The 24,872-nt window shown below is 48.4% G+C and overlaps 1 protein-coding gene, 2 long non-coding RNA genes and 1 other non-coding gene across 5 annotated transcripts; 2 read left to right on the top strand and 2 right to left on the bottom strand.

The window, feature by feature from the left end:
* Window positions 1-7,129: 7,129 nt before the first annotated feature.
* Window positions 7,130-10,054, bottom strand: LOC125909198 (uncharacterized). Of its 2 annotated transcripts, XR_007453601.1 has the most exons (4): window positions 9,806-10,054; window positions 9,366-9,543; window positions 8,377-8,546; window positions 7,130-8,129 (listed from the first exon to the last, which is right to left on the bottom strand). It is a non-coding gene; the product is annotated as an uncharacterized LOC125909198 (long non-coding RNA). The 2 variants fall into 2 exon arrangements; XR_007453600.1 differs by having other exon boundaries at window positions 9,366-10,052.
* LOC125910609 (small Cajal body-specific RNA 13) lies at window positions 8,831-9,103 on the bottom strand. The gene has a single exon (XR_007454103.1). It is a non-coding gene; the product is annotated as a small Cajal body-specific RNA 13 (non-coding RNA).
* Window positions 10,055-10,291: 237 nt separating the features above from the next.
* GLRX5 (glutaredoxin 5) lies at window positions 10,292-20,265 on the top strand. The gene is made up of 2 exons (XM_049612212.1): window positions 10,292-10,675; window positions 19,620-20,265. Exons 1-2 carry the CDS (start codon window positions 10,381-10,383, stop codon window positions 19,796-19,798), a joined length of 474 nt encoding a protein of 157 aa, XP_049468169.1. The 5' UTR covers window positions 10,292-10,380; the 3' UTR covers window positions 19,799-20,265.
* LOC125909200 (uncharacterized) lies at window positions 11,940-17,989 on the top strand. Its single transcript, XR_007453602.1, has 4 exons — window positions 11,940-12,055; window positions 15,174-15,284; window positions 15,369-15,511; window positions 15,956-17,989. It is a non-coding gene; the product is annotated as an uncharacterized LOC125909200 (long non-coding RNA).
* Window positions 20,266-24,872: the final 4,607 nt, after the last annotated feature.

Genomic DNA, 24,872 nt, shown 5'->3' with positions numbered 1-24,872 from the left:
CCCCCCCCCCCGCCCCCACACTGTCTCCACATCTAGAAAGTGGGGCCAGTTTCGCCCTGTCTTCCCTGCAGGAGCTGTCCGTGAGCGTCAGGATGACGAGAATGTGCCACAGACTCGTTTTCTGTGCAAATGTGTGCTATTGTGGGAAATTAGATCCTGCAATTACGATGCTTGCAAACAAAACTTGAGGACAGAAGCCAGCTCAGGAAGAGGCTGTGAGTCAGGAAGACTTCTCCGCTACGGGGGCAAGAGAAATCTTTCAGTCTTTTGCCCCCTGGAGACACGTTTTTGTGACCTGCCGAAGTGTTCTCGGCTTGCTTTTCAGCGGGCTCTGCTGTGCTGGGCAGGCGATAACGTAGAGGTGCTGTGCGGTAGGCAGTGTGCCTGGGAAGCCGGGAGGCCTCTGGGCCCCGCCTGGCAGGCACGCGGGGGCGTGGCCTTGGCACTGGCGTGGGGGCAGCGGAACCCAGGTTCCCAGGAGGGGCTTCCGCGTCGCCCCCTCCATCAGCAGGGGAGCGGCCCGCCCCGGGGGGGCCCTGTGCCTGAGCGGCACCTTCCGGGCTCTGTGCGAAACCCTGCTGCTCTTGGGGACAGTTCTCCATGGCCCAAGATGTTCCCCAGCAGGGCCTCATGCACAAAGCATTAGGCTCTTGCCGCAAATGAAACAAAAACAAAAACAAAAAAGGATCCTGCAGCAAATGGCTGACCGCAGACTCGCAGAAGGAGCGCTTTCTAGACGGTCTGCTCGCAAGTTCCCGCTGCTGCAGGAGCTGCACCTGGCCTAAGATTTGAAAGAACTCTCCTCCTCAGTTTCCTCTTTGATGTTGTGGAGCTGGCATGCAGAGAGGAACGGCCAGTGCCACTCTGTGCGCCCTCCCGGCTGATGAAAAGGCCACACTCAGCAGAGGCAGCCCCGCGCGCACACGTTTTTGGTGTCCTCGGGTGTTCCAGGAAGGCCCTTGCTGGCACGGCGCCTCGGGAGCCCAGGCTGTTCACCATCCACACTGAAATGTCTGCTCGTGTCACTGCCGACTCTGGGCAAAAGCACCGGGGCCTGTCTGCTCGGTTTACAGACTCTGAGTTCGCACGTCCGCCCCGGGGATGACAGCCAGAAGTCACTTTCCACACCCCTTGGCCTGGCTCCGTGTTCCAGAGACCCTGAGAGGTCCAGGGAACACCCTGGCCGCTCCAGCCCCCAACCATGCTCACCTCGGTCACCAGATCCAGGTGATACTTGGGTCCTTTGTGCCTTCTCTGCCTCCTGCCTCCTTTTCAGTCCCATGGCCTGCTCTTTCCTGACTGCACACCTTCCCCAATTTCTTCTGCAGCTCCCTTTCTTGTTCTTCCCGCCCAAATCTCCAGCCATCAGGCCCAGACCTGTAGAGGCAACAGACTGAGTGTTGTGCTCCCACGTTGTCTTTTATTTCATTTTAACTTAATTTTTAAGTTTTTACTTATTTGAGACAGAGAGCAAGCGAGCACGGGACGGACAGAGAGAAAGAGAGAAGAGAGAGGACCCCCAAGGAGGCTCAGCACTGTCAACGCAGAACCCGATGCGGGGCTCGGTCTCACGAGACAGGAGATGGTGACCTGAGCCGAAACCAAGAGTCGGACGCTTAACCGGCCGGGCTGCCCAGGTGCCCTCTGTGCCCCCATATTTTAGGTACAACTTAATGATTTCGAGTCCCCTCTGAATGTCCGAAAGCAATTCACAACTCGCCCTCCGATCCCCCCCTTCTCCCCTGTATCCCAAGCCTCAGTAAGGAGGAGACAGCAGCTGCCGTGCCAGAAACCCGGGGATAAGCCCAAGGCCCTGGCTTTTCTTCCCAGCCAGTCACCAAATCCTCAGGGAAACCCTCACACTGGTGCCCTCTGTTCACCCCGGTGCCCTCCTGGCCCCCCTCTGCCACCCTGCCACCTCCTTTTCACGTTCAACGTGCCCGCCGGGGGGAACTCTCCAGAGCTCCGCAGCTTACACTCTTTCCGTGACCTTCTCTCACTCTGGGGAGGAGATCCGAGCCCCTCAGCTAGGTCCACGGGTCCTCCTCTCCCCAGAGCGAGCTCGGACCTCCGTGCCTTTGCCGGGGATGCTTCCTCTCCTGGACCGTCCTTCCTTTTTCAAACAGCAGTTCTTCACCCTTCTTTCAACACTCAGCTCAAGTGCCGACCCCTCTACCAAGCTTTCTCTGGTCCCAGAGGCGCTGACTCACTGCCCTGGAGGGGGGAGGGGAGGCGCCCACCGGCACCAGCACCGGGACATTCTTGCATCTGTCCCCGCCATCTGGCTGTGAGGCCCTGGGGAGCGGGAGTGTCTTGCTGACCACTGAACCCTGCTTAGCATCCCTGGGGGGATGTGTCTTCACATCCTATGGCATCGGTGGTCAGCAGTGTGAGTTTCATGCAATTTGGGATTTCTGAGATACTGTCCTGTATCGCTCACCGTGGTACAGGTTCTTCGCTTGAGAATTATGCATGGAGCGTGTACTAAGTGCTAAGGACTGGGGGGCAAAATAATGAATTTTGTCAGACCAGAAGCTGATGGTCGGCTGGCAGGGGAGGGGAGCAGGAAAACAGCAACAACAACCACCACCACCATAATCCGTACAAAACCCCAGAAGGGTTTGGCCCCCAACAGCGAGAAAACGGGGCTGGGCCACAGGACACGCAGTGGTTATGTTCCTTGACGCCTCCAAGTTTGCCTCCTGGATTGCACGCTACGACACTGTTCAAACCGTTGTACGGACGGCCGTCTGCAGGCCTGCTGTTAGCTGAGCTCTCTTAAGCCCAACAGTTGGTTCGCGGTTTAGAAAGACCCAACTGTACGCCCATAGCATTCAATCCCTCACCATCTAATTCAACGGAGTATTTCTAAGGGGCTTACCATGGACTAAAAGGACATACATAACAGGAGGAGGATAATATTCTGTTTATCTGGCATAATGAAGGAAGAAAGTATTCTGGTTTGTTTTTTACCATCGCCCCTTTAATAAAGCCAGTGTGCATAATTTGTGCTGGCAACCTAATATATGCTATGTTTCCTTGACTTCTTCACCAAAGCACATGGATCGTAAGTCTTTTCTTGGTGACTTGGAATTTTTATACCAGGCTCTAACGCTCAAGGCATAGTGCCATGTGAGGGCTGTTGGACCCACTCACATCAAATGCTCCCAGAATGCTGCTTTAAAACAAATCCCAAAGACGGTCGGCTTTGGCTTCTTAATTTTTGCAATCTCCTGTTGGCCTTGTAGTCCTTGCTTCCTCCTGCATTTAGCGTTAGCCTTGCAAGTTTACTGCTTCTCATGCGTTGTGGCTGTAATGGGAGAAAAGTAAGCAAGCTAGGCCTTCCCTAAAACAAGAGCGGGCCTTGGGAGGATGGAGGGGCTCTTCCAAAAATCCGGCCAGCAGAAGACTTCCCAGACACTCTGTGCAAGGACAGAGACGGCAGGTATTGGCTCTTACTGCCCTGGCTTCCTAGAAGGACTAGTGCCCCCTACCTGCCTTGCCGGGAAAGGCAGGCACTAGGGAAGAGCTCCAAGTTTCTCAAAAGACAGAAAGAATGATTTTGAAAGACGTGTGTTACTTTTGAACACGAGCAAAAATCCCTTCAAGTAAAAGGGTATCATATCGGCCCCGTCCCCAGCCAGCCAGCCAGCGGGATGTGTGAACTATCACCGGGCTGCAGCTGCATGGGAGGAAGCGAGATGAACCAGTGGGGGTCTCTCGCCCCCAACCCCGACCCCGCTCACACAGACAGGGCTGTGCTGATACAGGCCCCCCGCCCCCCCCCCCCCGGAAGTGAGAATGCCAGGTCAGCTGCGTGTGTAGCTGCAGAGGGTGGCGGGCCTGAAATATGTCACCTTCTGCCCAAGGCTTTTCATACACAACTCTTGGTCACTCAATTTTTGCAAAGCACTTCTCCTTTTTTTCTCTTACAGAGTATAACTGGTTTCTCATACAGTCTTTTCCTGAAACTCTGAAGCTCCCACGCACAGAAATTTGATGTCAATTAATTGTATCTCGGTAGGCTACACTTTCAGAATGTATAGTTTAGAATTAACAAAAGGGATCTTTCCGGCCATAAAAGCAAAAAAAAAAAGGGGGGGGGAATTACTTAAAATCCTCCACTTTTTCCCTGTAAAGGAATCGAACAGTTAATGAATGTCTCCTCCCATTCCCACCCCACCCCCTTCCTCTGTCAAACCCTGGGTGAATTTCCCTTCCTTGGCTGGCTGGATGGTTGCAGAAGGCCGGAACTGGATCGCTGTGATGGCAAGATTTAATTTCGAGGGCACGGGTTCAGACTCAAAGGCTGAAGTACAGAGTGCAATTCTGACTCATCGGAAAGAGTATTTGTGGTCTTGGCAAAACGTCTTAGCAGTCATTCAAGAGAAAACAATGAAAATTTCCTCTATGTTCGTCTGGCCTCAACCTCAGTGATCATCGGAGGGAGACATAACCTTCTGCTAACGGATAAATCCTCGTAACAGGTCTGACACACAACAGCACTGGCTCCTTGCTCTCCACAGTCTGGGGTCCAGGCAGCTTCTCAGAAGCTGTTGGGATATAGTTAGCAGTTTGAGCTTATGGAAAATATCTGCTGGCAAAAAAAAAAAAAAAAAAAAAAAAGCACATAATGCAAAAGATGAAAAATTTCACTGAACGGTTGAGATTCTTTTATCTCAAGATTAATCAAGGTTTTTTTTTATCACTTTTCAAAAATACATTTTAGAGAAAGAGTGACCAGGGGATGGGGTGGAGTGGGGCAGCGGGGGGGGGGGGGGGAGAGAATCTTAAACAGGCCCCACGCTCAGCTCAGCACGCAGCCTGACGAGGGCCTTGATCCCATGACCCTGGGATCATGATCTGAGATGAAATCATGAGTTGGACGCTCAACGGAGCCACCCAAGTGCCCCTGTTTTATCACTTTTAATCTCATCTTAACACGGTTTCTGATTACTTTTTTTTTCTTTAATGTTTATTTTGAGAGAGAGAGAGCGAGCGCGCAGGGGAGGGGCAGAGAGAGGGAATCCCAAGCAGGCTCCGCGCTATGGGCATGGGGCTTGAGCCCACAAACCATGAGATCATGACCTGGGCCAAAATCAAAAGTCAGATGCTTAACTGACGGAGCCACCCAGGCGCCCCATCACTTCATTCTTATTATTACCTTATAGGAGGTTATGATTTGGATTCTTTTCCTCTGAATAAAATGAGGTTCTCAACAAAGTCCAGCATATGTGTCCCCCCCCCCCCCTTTTTTTTTTTTTTTAAATATGTGTCATTTTAAAGGGCTACTCCCAAGTTTGGTCCTCACTGTGTAACAGCAGCATGAGGACAAAGGAGCACAGAGCTTCTGAACTGAACAGCCATGTTGATATTTTCTTTCATTGGATTTTTGGAGTGAAACTGTTGCCATTTTAGTTTCAGGGCGTCTAAAAAATCACATCTGTATCCAATATATACACATGCAGCAAAGATAATTCAGGAATATTTGATTTTCTGCGGGACTTGCTTGTGAGGCTATGATTCAGCAGTAAAATAAAAAAAAAAAGTGCTTTCAAGGCAACAAAACACATAGAGGAACCCAAAGTGCTGGAGTCTGCCAAAAAGATGTGATCAACAAATACTGGAGAACGTAATTTGGGGACCACAACGTCCGAGCACCATTATCCTAGGGTTAACGAACAGATCAAATGAGTTCACGTACACAGGAAGAACAAAATGGTACGCGACACACGTCAAGACGGTATTATTTGGGGGCAGGGGGTGGGGGCGGCGAATGTTCTGAAGCAGAGGAACGGAGTACAGATGAGGCCTTAAAACTCTGCAGCCCTCATATAGAGACATCTTGAAATCGGCGTAAACCTTCGCAGACACCGCAAACGTAATATTCACAAACCCGGGAAGGGGAAGGTGGGAAGGGGTGGAAAGTGCCGAGAAGGAACCCGTCTCGGTGACGTCACACCTCTACATTCCAAATCCCAGGAGGGAAGCAGGTTCTGCTGTGGCAGCCAAGCTTTCCACGCATGCTTCTTCAGGGAAGGCGTCTCCCCGTCCGTTCCGGACTAAACTTAACCCAATTTACAGCGCACCGTTTCTCTTCATTTCACCCAGGGGAGAGCAGGACCAGTAGAGGTGGGTCCTAACGAGGCCTTCCTTCCTGACTCGAGGCTGAGCCCACGAGATGTGGGAAACAGAGATTAGAAAAACTGAGGCCACTCCCATGGCCAGAGCAGTATTTATAAAACCAGCTGTCTTGTCAAATAGAGGCTAGGAATCCCCAAAGGCGTTTCTGTCTGGCATTAGGGATTAGCAAAAATTCTCCCAGAGGGCTGGGCATTGTCCTGGTTTCTCGTACTTTCCATTGTTTTTAGGGCGGCTGGGGAAACCAGTTAATTCCACGGTCACACTGATGCTCTAAAATTACTGGATACTAGCTCCGTGCACCACAGCGAAAGGGTTCAGGTTCCAGCTCATGACTGTGGAACTCGGGGTCTCCGATGCTATTTTACTTTAGCTGAGGCATGTCTGGTGGCTCAAACAGCCACTTTTCTCTTAAAATGACACTTGCAGAATGTTCTGGCCGGCTTGGACCAACAGGTCTGTATCACCTGTCCCTATGCATAGAAACACACCCTCTTTGCAAGAATAAAGCAGGGACTTTAAGACCTGAAGTTGGAAACGCTGATCTGCTGAGCGTTCAGAAAATGTACTGTCTTAGGCTCAACAATCTGGACTCTTCATTTAGAGCTGATATATGGGAAGAAACTAGCTCAACTTTGTGAAGGTTTGTAACCATAGGTTCAATGTTGAATTTGCTTCTGGAGGGCTGGGTAGAAAGCAGAGATTGTGCGAAACACAGTAAAACTTTATCTATAAATAAGCACAGAGAGAAAAACGTTTTTAGGATGGCTGAGCCAGCATGTTTATCCATGGCACGATTGTTTAGTTTGTGGTCTAATTACATTTTGTGACCAAAATCCCAGGATTTAAATAACTTTCTGTGTACTTCCCACCTCCACCTTCTACTAATGTTCACATGGGAGACATCACGAACTGATAAAGATAATTGACTTACGTGCTCAAAACGCCCAAAATACATTGGAGTATAAAAGCAGATTTCTGACAACGGTTTTTGTCATGTTTTCATTACAGAAAATAGTTTTGCTTTTAATTCCAGTATAGTCAAGGTATAGTTTTACATCAGGTTCAGGTGTACAATACAGTGATTCCGGCATTAATAGAACGGATTTCTAAAGAAAAACCTCAAAACTAAAATGCCAAATCATACATGAGAGTTTGATGCTTTGGAAGAAATATCTCGCGTACCATCTTCTTGGTTTCTTTAAATCACAATGTTTGGAGGCAATACTCCAAGAGTGGTTTCATTTTTTATTTTTTTAAGTGTTTATTTATTTAGAAGGAGAGATAGAGTGTGAGCAGGGGAGGGGCAGAGAGAGAGGGAGACAGAAAATCCCAAGCAGGTTCTGTGCTGCCAGCGTGGAGCCCAACGTGGGGCTCGAACCCACGGACCGAGAGATCGTGACAGGAGCTGAAATCAAGTCAGACGCTCAACTGACTGAGCCACCCAAGCGCCCTCAACGGTGGTTTTAGAAGGCGAAAGATTTATTCGATCTGAAGAGAAACCAGAGTATAAGGGTGGCTTTAAATCAAAGACAGAAAGGAGTATGTTCAACATCCATAAAATTTTGTATTTTTGGCTGCTTTATTAGAAACTTCAAATTGTTTTAATTTCTTTGGTTGCGATGCCTAACCCAAAAGTTTAGATTTACCCTGCCCTTGACCGTGCTATCAAAGCCGCCCCACCGAGTGTTCTGAATGAACACAGACATGCTCTCTCATAGCCTTAGGTTTCACCTGCATTCTTATGCTCTACTGCCCACAGCAACTCGACTTACTGTAAGTTCCCAGAACGCAGGCCGGGTATTCTTCCTGCTCAGGGTTTACTTGTAATCTTATGATGACAGCTGTGTTCTCAATAAAACGTCTGACAGTAAGAAAGACATCTAAGCTTCCAAGCCAATGCTACATACTAGGTAAGAGATGTGCCACCTCGCATTATTGTTCTATGTCCCTGGATCCTCAGAAGAGAAGTCTGCGAATTTTTCTCCCTATTCCAGTCAACACAGAAACAGGTCAGTTTCATGGAGGCAGTGAACAGCTTTAGCTTTGCAGGAACAAATTACATATATATATATATATATATATACACACACACACACACACACACATACACATATATATACCAATATATATACCAATACAATACCAATATATAAAAATATATATATGTTTATATAGATAAAAATATATATTTATATTTTTAATCTATTTATTTATTTAAAAAACCCAACTTACTATAAGCATGAGGAAAAATTAGGTGATTTGGGAAATAATACATTCCCAACTGGTAAGCACACCAGGTCCTGGACTTCTGCAACATCGCTTAGGCTTCAGCACCACGGCATTTCCTGTACATACTTCTGTTCATGATGCTTGCTCCTCTGATTTACCTGGAATCCATGAAGCTGGGGAGGGGGGGGGGGAAGGATTCTGTAAGAAGCGGATCAATGTCAGAAAACTATCACATATCCATACCATCAATAAGGATGAAATAAATATGTCAGGGACGAGCACTTCTGAGGAATATCTTGAGTTTATTCTCAATTCACCAGGGTCCCAGTTTCAGGCAGAATGGTTGCAAGATTACTTGTTACCAGCACAGCCTCGTTCTCTGATTTTAAAGTTGAGAACCTCCAAAACAGGTCACCTCTCGAAACCATTTTTAAAATACGTAAGGTTAAAAAAAAAAAAATGTATCAGTACTCAGTGTCCAACAGAAACCACTGTCTGTTAAACAATATCTCGACTGCAAGGCTTCTCTTGCTGTCGGTCGATAGATAATGACACCGCGCGGTCATTATCACCGTGGCAACAGCACCCAGGAACTATCAGAGGAAAATTGCACATAGAACGGCTGGCTCTTGAGCAGTCATGCCTCAGCTTCCTCTGGAGTATGCTTTTTCTGCAAGTCTGGTGTGCTCTAGGGTACCACCAACCCAGGGCGGCTCCAAGACTACAGATCACGTCTCGATTTCACGTGAGTCCCGATTTCCCCGAATCGCTCATTCCACCAACAGGAGCACCTGCCACGTCTCAAGCACCGTTCTAGGAACTGAGGCTACAGTAGTGAATAAAGTCCAGTGCCGGGAAGGGGAGGGGGGTGGTCAATAAACGAGCTAGCGAATATATATTTCAAGGTGCACTAAGTACAATGGAAAACTGAGAAAGCAACGAGCCCGGGAGGCTTTCTGCCCTCCTCTCTGTACCCGCACCCTGCTTTGTACCTGCTTCTCACTTCTCCCGCTGACGAGCTCTGGGCACCAAGTCCGGGCATCCCGCGCAGGCACCGTGCCTAGCACGCAGCACCCGCTCAGAAAACGTTTGTCCAGGGAACCAATTCCCTCGTGGCTCCCTGGGCAACAAAGGACTGAGGCGGGCTGCAAAGTCCACGAGGCCCCAAACCTGGAAGGGATATGCACACGAGAGCACGTTACACAATTTTAAAAGTTATTTTCGAGATATAATTGAACGCCGGAGGCGGGCGCCGCCGGGCCGGGGCCGGGCCTCGGCTCCCACGCGGGCAGCGCGGCCAAGGCACAGCCGGGACACGTGGCCGCCCGCTTCGACGCGGGCGCCCCGGCCCCCAGCGCCCGGCCCCGGCCCCGCTCCCACCACGAACGGCGACTTTCCGCCGCGGCCGCACGGAGGTACCGGCGTCGCTCACCCAGGCTGGGAAAGGCGGGCACAGGCCGGCTCCAGCCCCACTGCCGCCCCTAACGCGGAAACCCGGAGCCGGGTTACCGCGTTGCCACGGCAACTCAACCACCGCCTACACCGGAACCGGAACCTTCCCTTGGAAGTGACCTCTTCCCGGCGTGCCGCGGAACGGCGGAGCCCGCCCACTGCCTTTCGCAGTCATCCGGGAGTATCCCAGCAGGCCCTTCTACCCTCCGGAGGGAAGTCGTCTTCCCTCTGGTTTCGCCTCTCCTCGCCTTGGAGCGTGACCCTGATGGACATTCACTCTCTCCAATCAACTGACAAAGCGATTGCCAGCGGCCAATAGTAAGGGCTGTAGGATGCGGGCTTAAGGACCACCTCCATCCTGTCGGGGACCGGGCGAGTCATACGATTGGTAGAATCGAGTAAGTGCGGGCTAGCGTTGTCCAATCACGGGGAGGAGCTCGGAGCCGGCCCAATGAGAGCCTCCGGGGGGCGGGCCGGGCTGCCGCGGGCCCGGGGAAGGCTCCCGGGGGTGAGCCGAGGTCCCGGGCCGTCGAGGGCTCCGGCCAGCGTGCGGGAATGAGCGGGTCCCTGGGCCGGGTGGCGGTGGCTCTGCTCCGCTGGGGGCGCGGCTCCGGCGGCGGCGGCCTTTGGGGCCCAGGCGTGCGGGCGGCGGGTTCGGGCGGCGGCGGGGGCGGCTCAGCCGAGCAACTGGACGCGCTGGTGAAGAAGGACAAGGTGGTGGTCTTCCTCAAGGGGACTCCGGAGCAGCCCCAGTGCGGCTTCAGCAACGCAGTGGTGCAGATCCTGCGGCTGCACGGCGTCCGCGACTACGCGGCCTACAATGTGCTGGACGACCCCCAGCTCCGGCAAGGTCAGGCGGGCCCGCCGGGTGAGGGGCGAAGGGCCGGGGCCGCTCCGCGGGGCTTGGGTGTGTCGCGCAAGAGGTCGGGGGGCGGGGGGGGGGTTCGAGCGGGGCTAAGGGCGCGGGTTCCTGCACTGTATTCGGGGTCGAGTGGGGGGCATGGTTGGCCTGAAGTGGATCTTGAGGATCTGGGCATCCGGTTCTCTGGCCAACTTGGGCATTGGGTAAGTCCCAGCTGTTCACTGGTCCCCACGCTGAGCCCAGGGAGGCGTTTCGGAGCCAGATCTCTCAGGCTCCGTCGGGGGGAGAGTGATGGGGAAGGGAGGCAAGAAGGAATACAGTAAGAACCACTAGGAGGTAGGCACTTTGGGGGACACGTTGAGAAGGTCGGCCTGCCTCACGAATAAGGAGCCGGTACTGTTGATGGTGGAGGAAGGGCCGGGGTTGCCTTTGTCTGAGGCTGCCTGGTGCTTCAAGGCTCGGGCTGTCCGGAACCATCCTTTGTTGTTGCCACAAGGAGGGGGTTGACACTGCTTTTAGACTAGTCTTACTTGGGATCACTTGGTGTGGGAGGAAGAGTCATGAAATTTGTTTTTAGATACTCAAGGACAGGTTGGGATTGGGGGGGCGTGCTGGGGCATGGAGAGGCCTGTGGACAGAGAGATAAGGAATGAACCCCGTGCCCTAGGTGACTGAAGCTTGGAGCTGAAGGAACCAGGGACCAGTTAGGGTCTGGGGCCAGATGCAGCAGGTAGGTAGAGGCGGGAGGGCCCGGACAGCTAATTGGTACTTCTTCTAATAAGCACCGTGCCAGGAACCTTATTGACATGCTTTCTCCTGTTTTGTGGGGGAGGAGGAAGAGGACAGAGGAGTGTGTTGACCTGCCCCTTGGCTAAGGTCCTGGGTCAGAGTTGGTGGAGCAGTGGGGAGGCTGTATGTACCTCCTAGAGGGTGGCTTGGTGTCCTGCCTTCCCGTTAGAGACTCCCAGTGACTGAATCCTGGCACCTCCCTGAGCCTAGTGCTGTTCTTTAGTGACAGTGTTCCAGAAACAGTTTTACGGGGCCAGCTTCTCTGTTATCCCAAGCCTAGAATTCTCCCATTTTGTTATTACATATTTACGACTGTTATTCTCCAGTTGAAATGATCAGTCGTAGTCCTTTCTGCTGGATGAGACAGGCACTTGTGGTGGAAAGGTTTTGGGTTGTAATCCCTCTGCAGCCAATCGGCTGTGCAACCTTAAATCCCATCCCTGCATTTTCCTTTTCAGTCGTATGAAGATACGAGGAAAGCAGACTTGACAAAGTTTTGATGAGGAAGAAAGAGAAAGTAAAACTTTTTAGAAAAGTGCCCCTCATTTTATCCGGCACACAGAAGGCACCCGCTAAATGGTAGCTATTTTATTATTGGGATATTTGGTTTTCAAAGTCTCCCCCCCCCCCCCCCCCAAATTAATCCCTGGGAAACTGTTGGTTTCTGTGGGTGGAAACTAGGAGGAGTGAAGGCAGGTTAACATTACCAGCTTTATGTGATCTTACCGTGTATTATGCTCGTGATCCCTGTTTGTTTTCCTGCTAGGATGCCACCGGTCGCTAGGCCTTGGGGTGTTTTTGGTTTTTGGTTTTTCTATGTCCGGGGAGTATCTGCGGTCTTCACCCAGCAGTGGCTGCTCTACTCACAAGATAAGATAGGAAAAACTACTCTGTAATCTTTCCGTGGGGACCTTGCCACAGGTCCCCTGCAAATTGCTAGTATGGCCGTTCATAAAAAGTTGCGTTGTTAACAGCCTGTTCAGTACGAGGTTTTGAAGCTCTTCGGTTTGTGGTTTCTGTTCTCCTGTGGAATACAACGGAGATAGGCTATGCTGGAATGTAAGAACAAAGTAGGAGCAGAAATAAGAGGGCTGACTCATAGCACTTGGATTCCTGGCTTCCGTTTCACCTGTCTGGTTTCTAGTCTCTCACATTCTCTCTCTCTCTCTCTCTCTCTCTCTCTCTCTCTCTCTCTCAAGTTTATTTATCTTTCTTTTTTGAGAGAGAGAGTGTATGTACATGAGCAGGATAGAGGCAGAGAGAGAGAGAGAGAGAGAGAGAGAGAATTCCAAGCAGGCTCCGTGGTGTCTGTGCAGAGCCCAACACGGAGCTTGATCCCTTGACCCAGGGATCATGACCTGAACTGAAATCAAGAGTTGGTCACTTAACTGACTGAGCCACCCAGGTGTCCTAAGTCTCACTTTCTTAAGTGTTCAGACAACAGCTACAGGAATTTAGCCCTTAAATTTATTTTTTTTTTTAAGCTTTATTTGTTTATTTTGTGTGTGTGTATACGAGAGAGAGAGCATGAGCCTGGGAGGGGCAGGGAGAGGGAGAGAGAGAATCCCGAGCAGATTCCGCGCAATCAGTGTGGAGCCCTGCAGAGCCCTGCGGAGCCCGATGTGGGGCCTGAACTCACAAACCGTGAGATCATGACCTGAGCCGAAACCAAGAGTCAGGGGCTTAACCAACTGAGCCACCCAGGCGCCCCAGCCTTTAAATTTCTTGACCGTAGAGTTTCGACATTTCCATTCCCATTTTGTTTCATACCAGATTGTCATCTTGGTCGATAAATGTGTTGCATATATGTTGAACATAACACCCACCTTTTGTGTTGCTTAGAAAAATAAACTCGCGTGCAACTATTACGGAGCAGGGTAGCGTGTGCGTGTTCCTGCAGTGGGGACTCATTTAGCCAGGGTAAGACTTTATAAAACATTCAGACTCTTCTTCTCTTTATTCTCTACACTTTTGACTTTACCAAGAGAAGCTGCCAGGCTGTCTGATGGTTGCTTTTGCTAGTCAGAGCTACCTCTGTGCACCTTTCCTAGACCCAAGGTCCCCGCTAGTAACTGGAGAGGCGCAGCTGCCAAACTGCCTTTCCTTTCTCCCTGTGCCACAGCTTTGCGAAGGGCTCAGAGCCTGAAGAACACCCACAGACTCTGTCTCGTTCCTGCTGCCCGGTTCCCAAGGTGTGATGCAGAGAGGTCTCAACCTGTGACCCAGGGAACAAAGACGACTGTGAGGTCCTCCTCCGGTCTTTTCTTTCTCCTGTTTATCTGGAATACACACAGAAGGGAGCCACAAAGGGATCGGGTCCTGGCAGACAGATGTCAGCATATCCAAATCCTCCTTTTAACAAAGCCTGTCTTTTATTTTCCTTTGTAAAAGTAACATGCTCACCGAGGAAAGAGGAAACTTGGAGATGCCGAAAGTAATAAACGAAAACTACCTGTAATTCTGCATATACCGTTAACATTTGTATCTAGTTTCTAGTTGGGTTTTTGTTTGTTTGTTTGTTTTGTTTTTAAATGCATTTGAGATCACACGTGTCCATGCTTAGCATTTTGCCCTCTGGAGAGCAGGGACCATGTCTGACCGCGTTACCTGAGTACCCTGTATATTGCTTATGCAGCGCGAGCTTTCGGTGAGGATTTTAATGAATAAGTAAACACTTCTCTTATTTATCATATCGGAAACCATGTTCCATGCTCTTTAAAAACAAACCCTCTTAAATTTCTGCCTGTTCAGATCACCATTGTTTTTTGCTTTCACGAGGAGCTGTGTCTGTTGAATGAATAGCCATTATCTTATTGGTGAATGTTTATTAAGCCTTTGAAGATATGCACGGCCTTTTCACTATCAGGGAATTTGGGCAACAGTAACAAATCTGGGACCTTGGCAAATGTTAAAAGATTGGGGGGGGGTGTTTCTGGGTCTTTGTTGTGATGGATGTGATACATGCTGTGGATGAGAGAATCCAGTCGCACCAACACCTGGGAGGAGTAACTGTCGGTGCCGGGTCAAGTTGAAGGGGACCAGCTGCTTCCCTCCTGGGTATACAGTCTAGAGTGAGGGTTGCCAGGGGTTCCTGCGTGGCTCCGTCGGTTAAGAGTCCGACTTCGGCTCAGGTCATGATCTCGTGGTCTGTGAGTTTAAGCCCCGCATTGGTCTCTGTGCTGACAGCTCAGAGCCCGGAGCCCCTCCCCACTCCCGCTCTTTCTCTCTCTGTCTCTCAAAAGATAAACACACGTTAACAAACAAATAAAGTGGGGGTTGACAGACGACCTTTGTAAAGGGCCAGAGAGTAAGTACTTCAGTCTTTGTGGACCCTTCCACTCTGCTATTGGGGGCCTGAAGGCAGTCGGGATGGTACCTAGACAGGTAGGTGTGGCCGAGTTCTAATAAAACTTGATTTGCAAAAAGTAGGAAGTGGACCATATCTGGCCCAAAGGCCGTAGTTTGCCACCTCTTTCTCCAGCGAGGAAGACCCCTGTGTTTGAGTTAGAAGATGCATGTAATGATACTCCCTGAAGAAGCACTGCTCGTAATAATGAAAACTTGGCAAGAGAGGATCTTGGCCTATTAGCAGACTGGATAAACAGACTGTGGTTTAGCCAGGCGATAGAAAACTAAGTTGTGGTAGAGTGATCTAGTTCTAGATGTATCTCATGTAACTGAATCTCAAAAATTACAGGATGCAGTCACGAAGTAAGTTGCAAAAAAGGTAGTCATGGCATAATGCCGTTCGTGTATACAGACGTTACCGGTGTGAAACGGCCTGACGTGTTGCGGACACATGTCAGTTGTAAGTATGGATCGTGGGCAGGGGTGGGATGTGCCAGCCAGAGGCCACCTGCGGAGGTCTAGAACCTGTCCTTTGGATTCCTAGAAACCCGGATGGAAATCCAGGCCCGGCCGTTTGCCAGCACTGTGACTTTGGTTAAAGAACTTCTCTGAGCCTCAGTTTCTTCCTCTGATAAATAGGGACTAATTATGCCTTCCCGGAAGGACTCTTACAAAGGTTAAGTGAGGGTATGTATTGAAAACACTTAAAGAATGTGAAATTCAGTAACCCTATCAGCAAGTGCCTGGCACACCTGATTGGTATTTTTCCAGCATTCTTCCCTGGGCGTCCTCTGTTGCACGTATTTCTAGAGAGGCAGGACTTGAAGGGTGGAGTAGGGGGCATTGGTGGAGAGGAGAGCGTATCCGCCTTGCACCTGGAACGTGCGAGCTCAATCCTTTCACCAGTTAGGTCTCAATTCATCTTTGTAATAAATCCGTGAGGCATGGATTTCTTCCCACTTCCCAGGTAGGGAGACTGAGGCTAAGACATGAGCAAATTTATCTGAAGCTACATCTGCAAGCTAGCAAGCCACAGTTGGCTGCCCTTAAAGCCATTGCTTTGTTCACTCTGTCCCCAGCCTTTGCTTTTCCCCTGTTGAGGGTCTCGTTTCCCTTGCTCTCTCTGCTCAGGTGATCTCATGGGGGTGCTGACGTCATTGTTTCCTAAGGACTTCAGGAGGAGGTGATGTGACTTGCCCCAGGCAGAGTTAACCTGCCTCAGACTCTGAAGCTCCTATGGTGAAAATCTACCAGGAAAAAAAAAAAGGAAACTCTTATCATTTGTTTGTTGTCCAAACCGGGAACGAAGTCTAATGTTCCGAAATGGGATGAATTTTGAAAAGTCCCTTTCGGAAGTTCTGGAAGTACTTTTTCTCCACTCTGGTTTGATGCTTTGGAATATTAATTTTTTTGGTGGGGCAGTAGGTAGAGGTAGAACCGGTTTTGTAAGACCACCTCCTTCGTCGCTCCAGATTCCTAGTGTCACCCTGTGTAGAACTTCGCAGTCAGTACTTTTGTCCCAAATTGAATCATTGTCATCTATCGTCTTTAAAATGCCATTGTCATTAAAATCCACTCTTGGATACAATTTTCTCATTTTCACGAGTTTCTCCGATCCTGAGTTATTTGGAGTGAAAGTTAACTACCACCGTATGTTGCAGGTTTTGAGAATTAAAAAGTGTGAGAAATTAGCCATGTTTAAACAATTAATGGTGGACCGATGGGATTCATTTTAATTTTCAACTTGTGAGCCGCGGTCTCTTATTATCAGAAGTTACTCGCTTCGTGCTATAGGAATCCACTGGTTATCTCGTTAAATATTTAAACTTGTAATCAGGCTTCTAAAAAAAGGAACGTAGTATTTTTTTAAGACGCTGAAGCTTTGCCTTGCTATCAGCTGCCTGTAACCTCTGTTACTCTAAAAGCCAAAGAAGCAGGTAGGTTTCGTTTGGATCAACTGTCAGCTGGTAGGCCCGTTGGCCACTGTCACGATGCCATCATGGGCTCCGAGGGGCGGTGCTTCTGAGTTCCTGAAATGTAAGTTATTGGGCAAGATAGTGTGACTCTGGGGTTTGGAAGGAGTCCCAGCTCCCTCGCACGTGACTGGAGGGGGCGGATGTTCGGGAAGGTTGGAAAGCCCACTGGCTGGGTAGTTTTAATGGTGGCGTCTCTGCCTCTTCTGTCTTGTCTGGACGTGTGATCTGCAGCAGCATGAAATTAATGCAGGAATCGAGCCTAAAGCTTTGATTTAGTGTGGTACTATAAATACGATTGATGGAAGCAAATCATTCTTTTACTTAGCAAAGATCTTACGTAAAAAAACTACTCTTTAGGATCAGATGCGTGTGGTTTTCGGGCGACCTCAGATGGCAAATTTACTCTCATTTATGGTGCGTTTCAAAAATTGTAGGGACTCACCGAAAGAATCAGTAGATATTCATTGTCTTGGAAAGCTTCACACAACGTATTACCAATTGAAAAAGACCCAGATGTAAAAGCATGCACATAAGTGGTACATGCACACAATACAGAAGGTTCTTAAGAAGCTTTCAAAGAATTACAAGAGATTCGTGTTGACTTTAAACATTTCTTAATTCCCACACCCACTCTCGGTCACATGAAAGTAAAAAAAGATGGATCACTGGCTTCTTTGTGAAATAAGTTCTAACAGACTATTTAAGGACAGAGCTTTTTTTTTTTTTTGAATACAACTCATATGCTGAGTCGTCTCTGTGGCATCAAGTATCAGAATGATGAAAAACTTTAATTCATCAAGATACTCTAACATATCTAGATATTTGGTATTCTAAAGACGTTCTGAAGGCTAAATGAAATTTTCCTTTTATTAGTAACCCCCCTACCTCTAGCTGATTTTTTTTTTTTTTTTTTTTTTTTTTTTTTTTTAAGACACTCAAAGTGGCTTAGAACTGTGCTTTTCTGGGGATATAACATACAGCATGGTGACTATAGCTGACAATCCTGTATTGCACATTTATAAGCTTTTAAGGTAATCTCGAAAGTTCTCATCACAGGAAAAAACCTCTGTAACCTTATACGGTGACAGGTGTTAACCAGACTTATTGTGGTGATCATTTTGTAATATATACACATATTAAGTCATTATATTGTATGCCTGAAATAATATGTCATATGTCAATTATACCTCAAAAAAAAAAACCCAAAACTAAGTGTGCTTTCTGGGGCCTATAACGCTGGACCCATTATCTCCCTAGAAGTCTGGGGAAGAAAGATAAAGCTCTCAGCTGGGGGCCATCTTTAGTGCTGTGGTTAGGAGCTAAGTTACCGTTTTTTAGAAGGCAGTGACTTATTTAAAAGAGAAAAACACATTGCCTCTTAGGATTTGGGCCATCGCTCAAAGTGGTGTTTTTATTTGGAAAATAAATGCTGGGTAAATGATAGGGTATCCAGGACCAGCTTTTTAGCACCAGTATTTTTTGTTGGTTTGCATGAAAACCCCCACGTGAACGACTTTTAATTTGCACGGTATTGTGTTTTGTTTGAACGGCCTGTTGACGTTGCTGTTTTGTTTGTTTGCTCGTTTTGGCCATTTGAAAATATCTATGGAAGTGTAAACATGGCAAGTATATAGTGATTGATGGTCACGTGCCATGGTTTTGACCATCGTCCGTTTTTCATAGAGCCAACACACGTTTTGCTGGAAGGCCATGTTTTTGGAAGTGTTTTCTCATCTCAGCACACAAGTAGGAAGGAAGTAGAATGGTTGGAAGAATGTGAGGAAAGAGCAGCCTTCTGTCTTGAGATCGAAACCACGCTTTTTCCCTACCTTGTTGTCAAGACCATCGGCCTCATGGCCCAGAGCTGAACAGAAGAACCACACGGCCTCACTGTCCTAGAATGTGCCTCATCTCTGTGTGTCCTCCACACCGCTCACACACGGGACTGATCCCGTGCATGCTGGTTGGTTTCTTGTCCTCCGTGAGCGCTTGAGAACGAGGAGGGGGGGCCCCCTCACCGTCTGGCACCGCTCCTGGCCCAGGACATGGGCCTTAGGCGAGCTTCGGGCTTCTCCTTGCTTTGACTTGGTCGTTGCGAGTTCTGTGCTGAGCCGAATCCACCTGCCCTGTGGAGAGCCCATCTGAGGGGCTGAGTAGGGCGAGGGCTGCAGTCTTCCCTAGGACAGAGATTTTTCTCTGGGTCAAAGAAGTAAAGGCAAAAACCCATGACCAACCCAGATAGGCATAAAAACCGTGAGGCGGGGACTGCCTCATTTGGCAGAGTTGGACCCGTGGGTCCATGATAGACCCATATTAAGTAGTCCGCTTGGAAATGAAGTCCTGGCATTTCTTTAACGTTTGGTCTCACTGAAACCATGACTGGCAGATGAATGGAGAATGTGGCTCCGTACGTGTTGTGTGACTTACATGAACCGGTCGGTTCTCTGCCATCAGTCCCTGCCGATTGTGTGTGTGCACGCGCGCGTGTGTGTGTGTGTGTGTGTGTCAGACATTCTACGACAGCCTCGCCTACCTGATTGTCCCGTCGTGAAAGCTTTGCGAGATGGGGGTGGAAACAGGCGGGTGGTGGAAAGACTTGGCCGAGGCCTCACAGCTCGTAATTGGAGGAGGTGGGGTTTGAACCGTGACCCAGTTGACTCTGCAGCTCCGAGTCTGTGGCAAACACGTCCCTCGGGGATGGGGGAAGCAAGAAGGGAACGGCACCGGATGTCCTGCTGGGAGCGCGTGGAAAACAGATTTTGCCACGAGAAGTTCAGCTCTGACCATTTAAATGACACTGAAATGTTCTCTCCCCGTAGGCATTAAAGACTATTCCAACTGGCCCACCATCCCGCAAGTGTACCTCAACGGCGAGTTCGTGGGGGGCTGTGACATTCTGTTGCAGATGCACCAGAATGGGGACCTGGTGGAGGAACTGAAAAAGCTGGGGATCCGCTCTGCCCTTCTGGATGAAAAGAAAGACCAAGACTCCAAGTGAGGGCGGCCCGGGGCCTCCCTGAGCAGCAGGGGCTGTTGGTGCCCAGACTCACCGCCGGCCAAGCCTTACCGATTCTGGTCTTGACTCATCAGACGGCAGCTGCTTGCACGGATTTCTCCAGTCTGTAAGCAGTTGGGCGATTTTGGTGTGTCTGGTGTTGGGGCTGCGAATATTCTGTCGTGAACTTCATTAGAACCACTGCACTGTAATGATTCAATGTTGTATTACGATATTGCTGTCAACAAAATCTGTTCTTAGGTTGTCATTTGCTCTTTGCCTGATTCAGGAGTAAAACGAGGAGCTTTTGAGTCATTCTTCATGAATCCTCTGCAAATGTGTCAGTCTGCAAAGATAATTATATCTCCCCAAATTTTTCGTAGCTGCTTCTGTTAAGAAAAATGATGGACAGGGAGGAAGATGTGATAACTGGGGTGTTGTTTTTTTTAAATAAACTGCCAACCCAGGGATCCTGTGTGTGAGTCGTTCATTCTGAATAGCAGGAACACTGCACCTTCCTCTGCTCGGGCCCGCTGTAACAAAATACCACAGTCTGGGCGGGCTTATGAACAACAGATGTTTATTTCTTTTGGTTCCGGGAGCTGCGAGTCCAGGATGAAGGCTCTAGCACACCAGCTGTCAGGTGAGGGCTGTGCCTGGTTCATTGACGGCATCTTCTCACCGTGTCCTCATGAGGAAGCCCTCTGGGGTCCCTCTTAAATGGGCACAAATCCCATTCGTGAGGACCCTGCCCTCGGTCACCTCCCAAAGTCCCCCCGCCGCCAACACCACCATTCTGGGGGTTTGGGGTCAACATAGGAATGTTGAGGGGAGGCATTCAGTCCGTAGCAGTGTGGATTATGAGTGCCCGTGACCTTCCGTTTTTAGAAATGTGGAGTGATTCTCATACTCTTCTGTTAAATTTGACATAAAAATTGCCATCAAGCGATGGTCTAATTTCTTGAGGGAAGGTAAGCCTTGTGAGTGCCGGGTGGTGTTGACTGGCCGAGTTGGGCGCCCGGGTGGCGTGCGGAGAAGGGAGGTGGCTGAGGCTGGAGGAGGCAGCCCCGCTCGCCCGCCCCTGAGATCTGGTAGCTGCGCTACCGTCAGGGGGACGTCACCAGCGGTCTTCCAAAGACAGGAATCCACTGAGCATTGTGTTTTCTTAAAAAATACGGTCTATACACGATGTTATATAGAGAACACCCTGAACACTCCACCAAAGATCTACCAGAACTGATAAAGGAATTCAGAAAAGTAGGATTTAAAATCCGTTTCATTCCTATACACTAATAATGAAGCAGCAGAAAGGGAAGTTACGAAAACAATCTCATCTATAATTGCACCAAAAATAACTAACTCACTAACGCTAACCGAGCAATCTATACATTCAATGCAATCCCTACCAAAATGCCAACACAGTTTTCACAGATTCGGAACAGACAATCCTAAAATTTATATAGAGCCACAGAAGACCCCGAACAGCCAAAGCAATCTTGAAAAAGTAGAACAAAACTGGAAGCATCACAATTCCAGGTTTCAAGTTATGTTACAAAGCTATAGTAACCAACAGTATGGTACTGGCATAAAAATAGACACATAGATCAATGGAACAGAATAGAAAACCCAGAAATAAACCCACAATTATATGATCAATTAATCTCCAACAAGGAATGCAAGAATATGCAATGGAAAAAAGTCCTTTCAACAAATGGTGTTGGGAAAACTAGACAGCTACATGCAAAAGAATGAAACTGGACCACCTACACGGTACGAAAAATAAACTCAAAATGGATTAAAGACCTAAATGTGAGATGCGAAACCATAAAAATCCTGGATGAGGCCGCAGGCAGCAATTTCTCTAATATCAGCCATAGCAACGTTTTTCGAGATATGTCTCCTGAGGCAGGGGAAATAAAAGTGAAAACAAACCATTGGGACTACATCAAACTCTGCACAAAGGAAACAACAAAATGAAATGGCAACCTACTGAATAGGGGAAGAGATTTGCAAATGACTTCCAATAAGGGGTTGGTATCCAAAATGCATAAAGAACTGATACAACTCAACACCTAAAAAAACAAATAGTCCAATTAAAAATGGGCAGAAGACATGAACAGACATTTTTCCAAAGAAGGCATCCAGATGATCAACAGACACATGAAAAGATGCTCAACATCACATCCTCAGGGAAATGCAAATCAAAACCCCGAGATACCACCTCACAATGGCTAAAATCAACAAGGCAGGAAGCAACAGGAGGTGTTGGGGAGGACGTGGAGAAAGGGGAACCCTCCTGTGCCGATGGTGGGAATGCAAACTGGTGCAGCCACTCTGGAACACAGTATGGAGTTTCCTTCAGTAAAAAATAGAACTACCATAGGACCCAGTAATTGCGCTACTGAGTATTTACCTAAAGTATACCAAAATCACTAATTTGGAAGGATATATACATCCCTGTGTTCATTGCAGCATTATGTATAATAGCCAAATTATGGAAGCAACCCAGGTGTCCATTTACAATGGAATATTATTCAGTCATAAAAAAGAATGAAATGTTGCCATTGGCAGCAACGTGGATGGACCTAGAGAGTAAATGCTAAGCGAAGTAAGTCAGAGAAAGACATACCATTTGATCTCACTATTATGTGGAATTTAAGGAACAAAGGGGTTAAAAAAAAAAAAAAGATCTCCTCCCCCTCCCCCAAAAAACCAAACAAACCCAACTCTTAACTATAGAGAACAAACTGACAGTTTCCAGAGGGGAGGTGGGGGGGGGGGATGGGTGAAATGGGGTGGGGGTGGGGGATGAAGCGTATACTTAACCTTGATGAGCACCGAGTAATATACAGGGCTGTTGAATATTGTACACCCGAAACTAATGTTAACACTACGTTGGCTATACTGGAATTAAAAAAAAAAAAGCTTTGGCACATGAAAAAAGAAAAAAGGTCTTTATACAAAAGGGATTAATTGGAATCCTAGCAGAGATGCCTCCAGTGTATGGTATCTTTTTATAAGACTCTCAGTGTGTCTCTGTCCTGAGGCTGGAGGCGGAGCTGGAGGTGAGCTTTACCGTGGCTCCTGGGAAGAAAGCCCATCCTGTCACCAAGCGCCTTTGTGTCCCCAGAGGCCTTCGTTCACCTCCAGGGCCTTAAACAGAACATCTCTTGGAATTGCATCTTTCCCGGTGGCAGAGGAAGGACAAAGAATGCAGGTTTTTGTGAAAAGGGCAGGAGGGACGAGGGCGGCGTGGCTCATTCCCCAGAGCCGGTCTCGAAGCTTGTTCTGTGTGTTTAGTCCGCTCGAGCGCCTCTTGAAAAAAAGCTCTGAAAACAGACTGACGTAAGTAGAAACTGCTGAGTTCCTGCCACCATGCCTCCCGCAGAGGTGTTGGGGATCCCAAAAGAAAGGAAAGGAAAGTGGGAGCCCCACCCCCACTGCACTGGAGACCAGAGCGCCCAGTCGGGTTAGAGGGCGGCTCCTGGCCAGTCTCTGAGCTCAGGGCTTCAGAGAGAGAAAAGCAGATTGTTGTCACAAGGTTTTTTATTACATGAGTTGGGCACTCCACCCCATCACTGCCTTGGTGTCTGCTCAAAATGAGTTTACGTAGACCCCCCTAGAGGGGGTTGGAGCTCAGCCAAGTGACCCTTCCTGTTCTACAAATCAAAGTGTGGACACGAGGAAGGCTCTAGATCTCCCCTGTGCTGCTGCTACGAGGCGGCAGAGCCAAGGTTGCAACCTTGACCTTTGGAGAGAAGATCATCGACAAATTGCTCCATACTGTCCCTGGATGAGCCCCGGGGCCGTGGGGCTCACACATGGCAATTGTTCCTCGCCTTCAGATCTGCTGTGTAGCCAGTACCTTAACCTAATTCTACCTGTTTTGGCTTTTCCTTAGGTCTGCCTATATGCCCTTTGAGTCTGTCTGAAAAATGAGATGATAAGATTAGCATGGAAACAGTGGGGAGAACTTCGCCGCCCCCCCAGAATATGAGGACCGGGGGAAGGGTTCCCAACTGAATAATTTCACAAGAGCTTCGATGTTTAAGGAAATCGCTAAGCGCTACAGAAGCAGAAATGTTCTTTCCAGAAGTTAATTAATACTTTTTTTTTCCCTATATGCTTAACGAGTCTTTACCAAGTAGAAAATTGAAGATGCTATCTTATGTCAGTGGGAATAATTTTAATGATCTGCATAATTAGAATTCACTGTGATAATTACAACAGTGACACCAGAGTTCCTTGTACAAACAGCAATATCACACATCATCTATTTTGAAATGCAAGGTCCGCTTCACAGCTTTCCAGTAGAGCACATTTGGCTTGTGTCATTGTGATTTATTGGGTTATTGTCACAGCTTCAAAGTCTGTGTTAATGGACCCTTTAGAGGTAGCTGACGTTGTTTTAGAAGCTTAGACCTTTGCATGGTTTCAGGTAGTTTTTGTTTCCTAAGCTGGTTACATAAATGTCATCGCACTTCATTTGAGCAGTGAGTGTTGGAGATTCTTGAGGACAGACAGTAGATTTTAAGAAGTCTCTCGGGTTTGTTGTTACTGGCCCTAGTGAACTGACATGTGCAGAATCCGGGACATTCAGCTTTCCTGTAATTAATAAAGCCACAGCACCTAGCTTGAGAGAGAATTCTTGTAACTTTGTTAAATAGCTTATTTTGATATTTAGGGAGAAAGTGTATCAGAGGTCAAGTCCCTTGTTACCTGGACAGGGGAGATTGTGCTCAGGGTTCATGGGACTAAACTTTGTGTTGGCAAGGTTTGGTTGAAGTAAATTTAAACCAGAGGCAAGGAAGCTTCCAACTTTGTTCCTGAGAGTCACTGACAGGAAAAAAAATAGATCTTGGTAGACAGTCAAAAAAGTAGCTGAATCGATAGATTAAAAAAAAAAAGATTTTATATTCTGCTTATGAATTGTCTAGTAAACCCCAAAACAGCTTTAAGTTATACCTAAGAAGGCTATGACAGCCACCTTGAGCGAGAGTGAGTGGGGGAGGGGGGAAGGGAGAAGAGCTGCTTTCAAGCCCAGGCGCAGACACACAAGGTGACGGAGGGAACCCGG

This window comes from Panthera uncia (genome assembly GCF_023721935.1).
Source record: "Panthera uncia isolate 11264 chromosome B3 unlocalized genomic scaffold, Puncia_PCG_1.0 HiC_scaffold_1, whole genome shotgun sequence".
NCBI lineage: Eukaryota > Metazoa > Chordata > Mammalia > Carnivora > Felidae > Panthera > Panthera uncia.
Note: the sequence above shows the minus strand (reverse complement) of the source record. Positions and strands in the feature narration are given on the sequence as shown.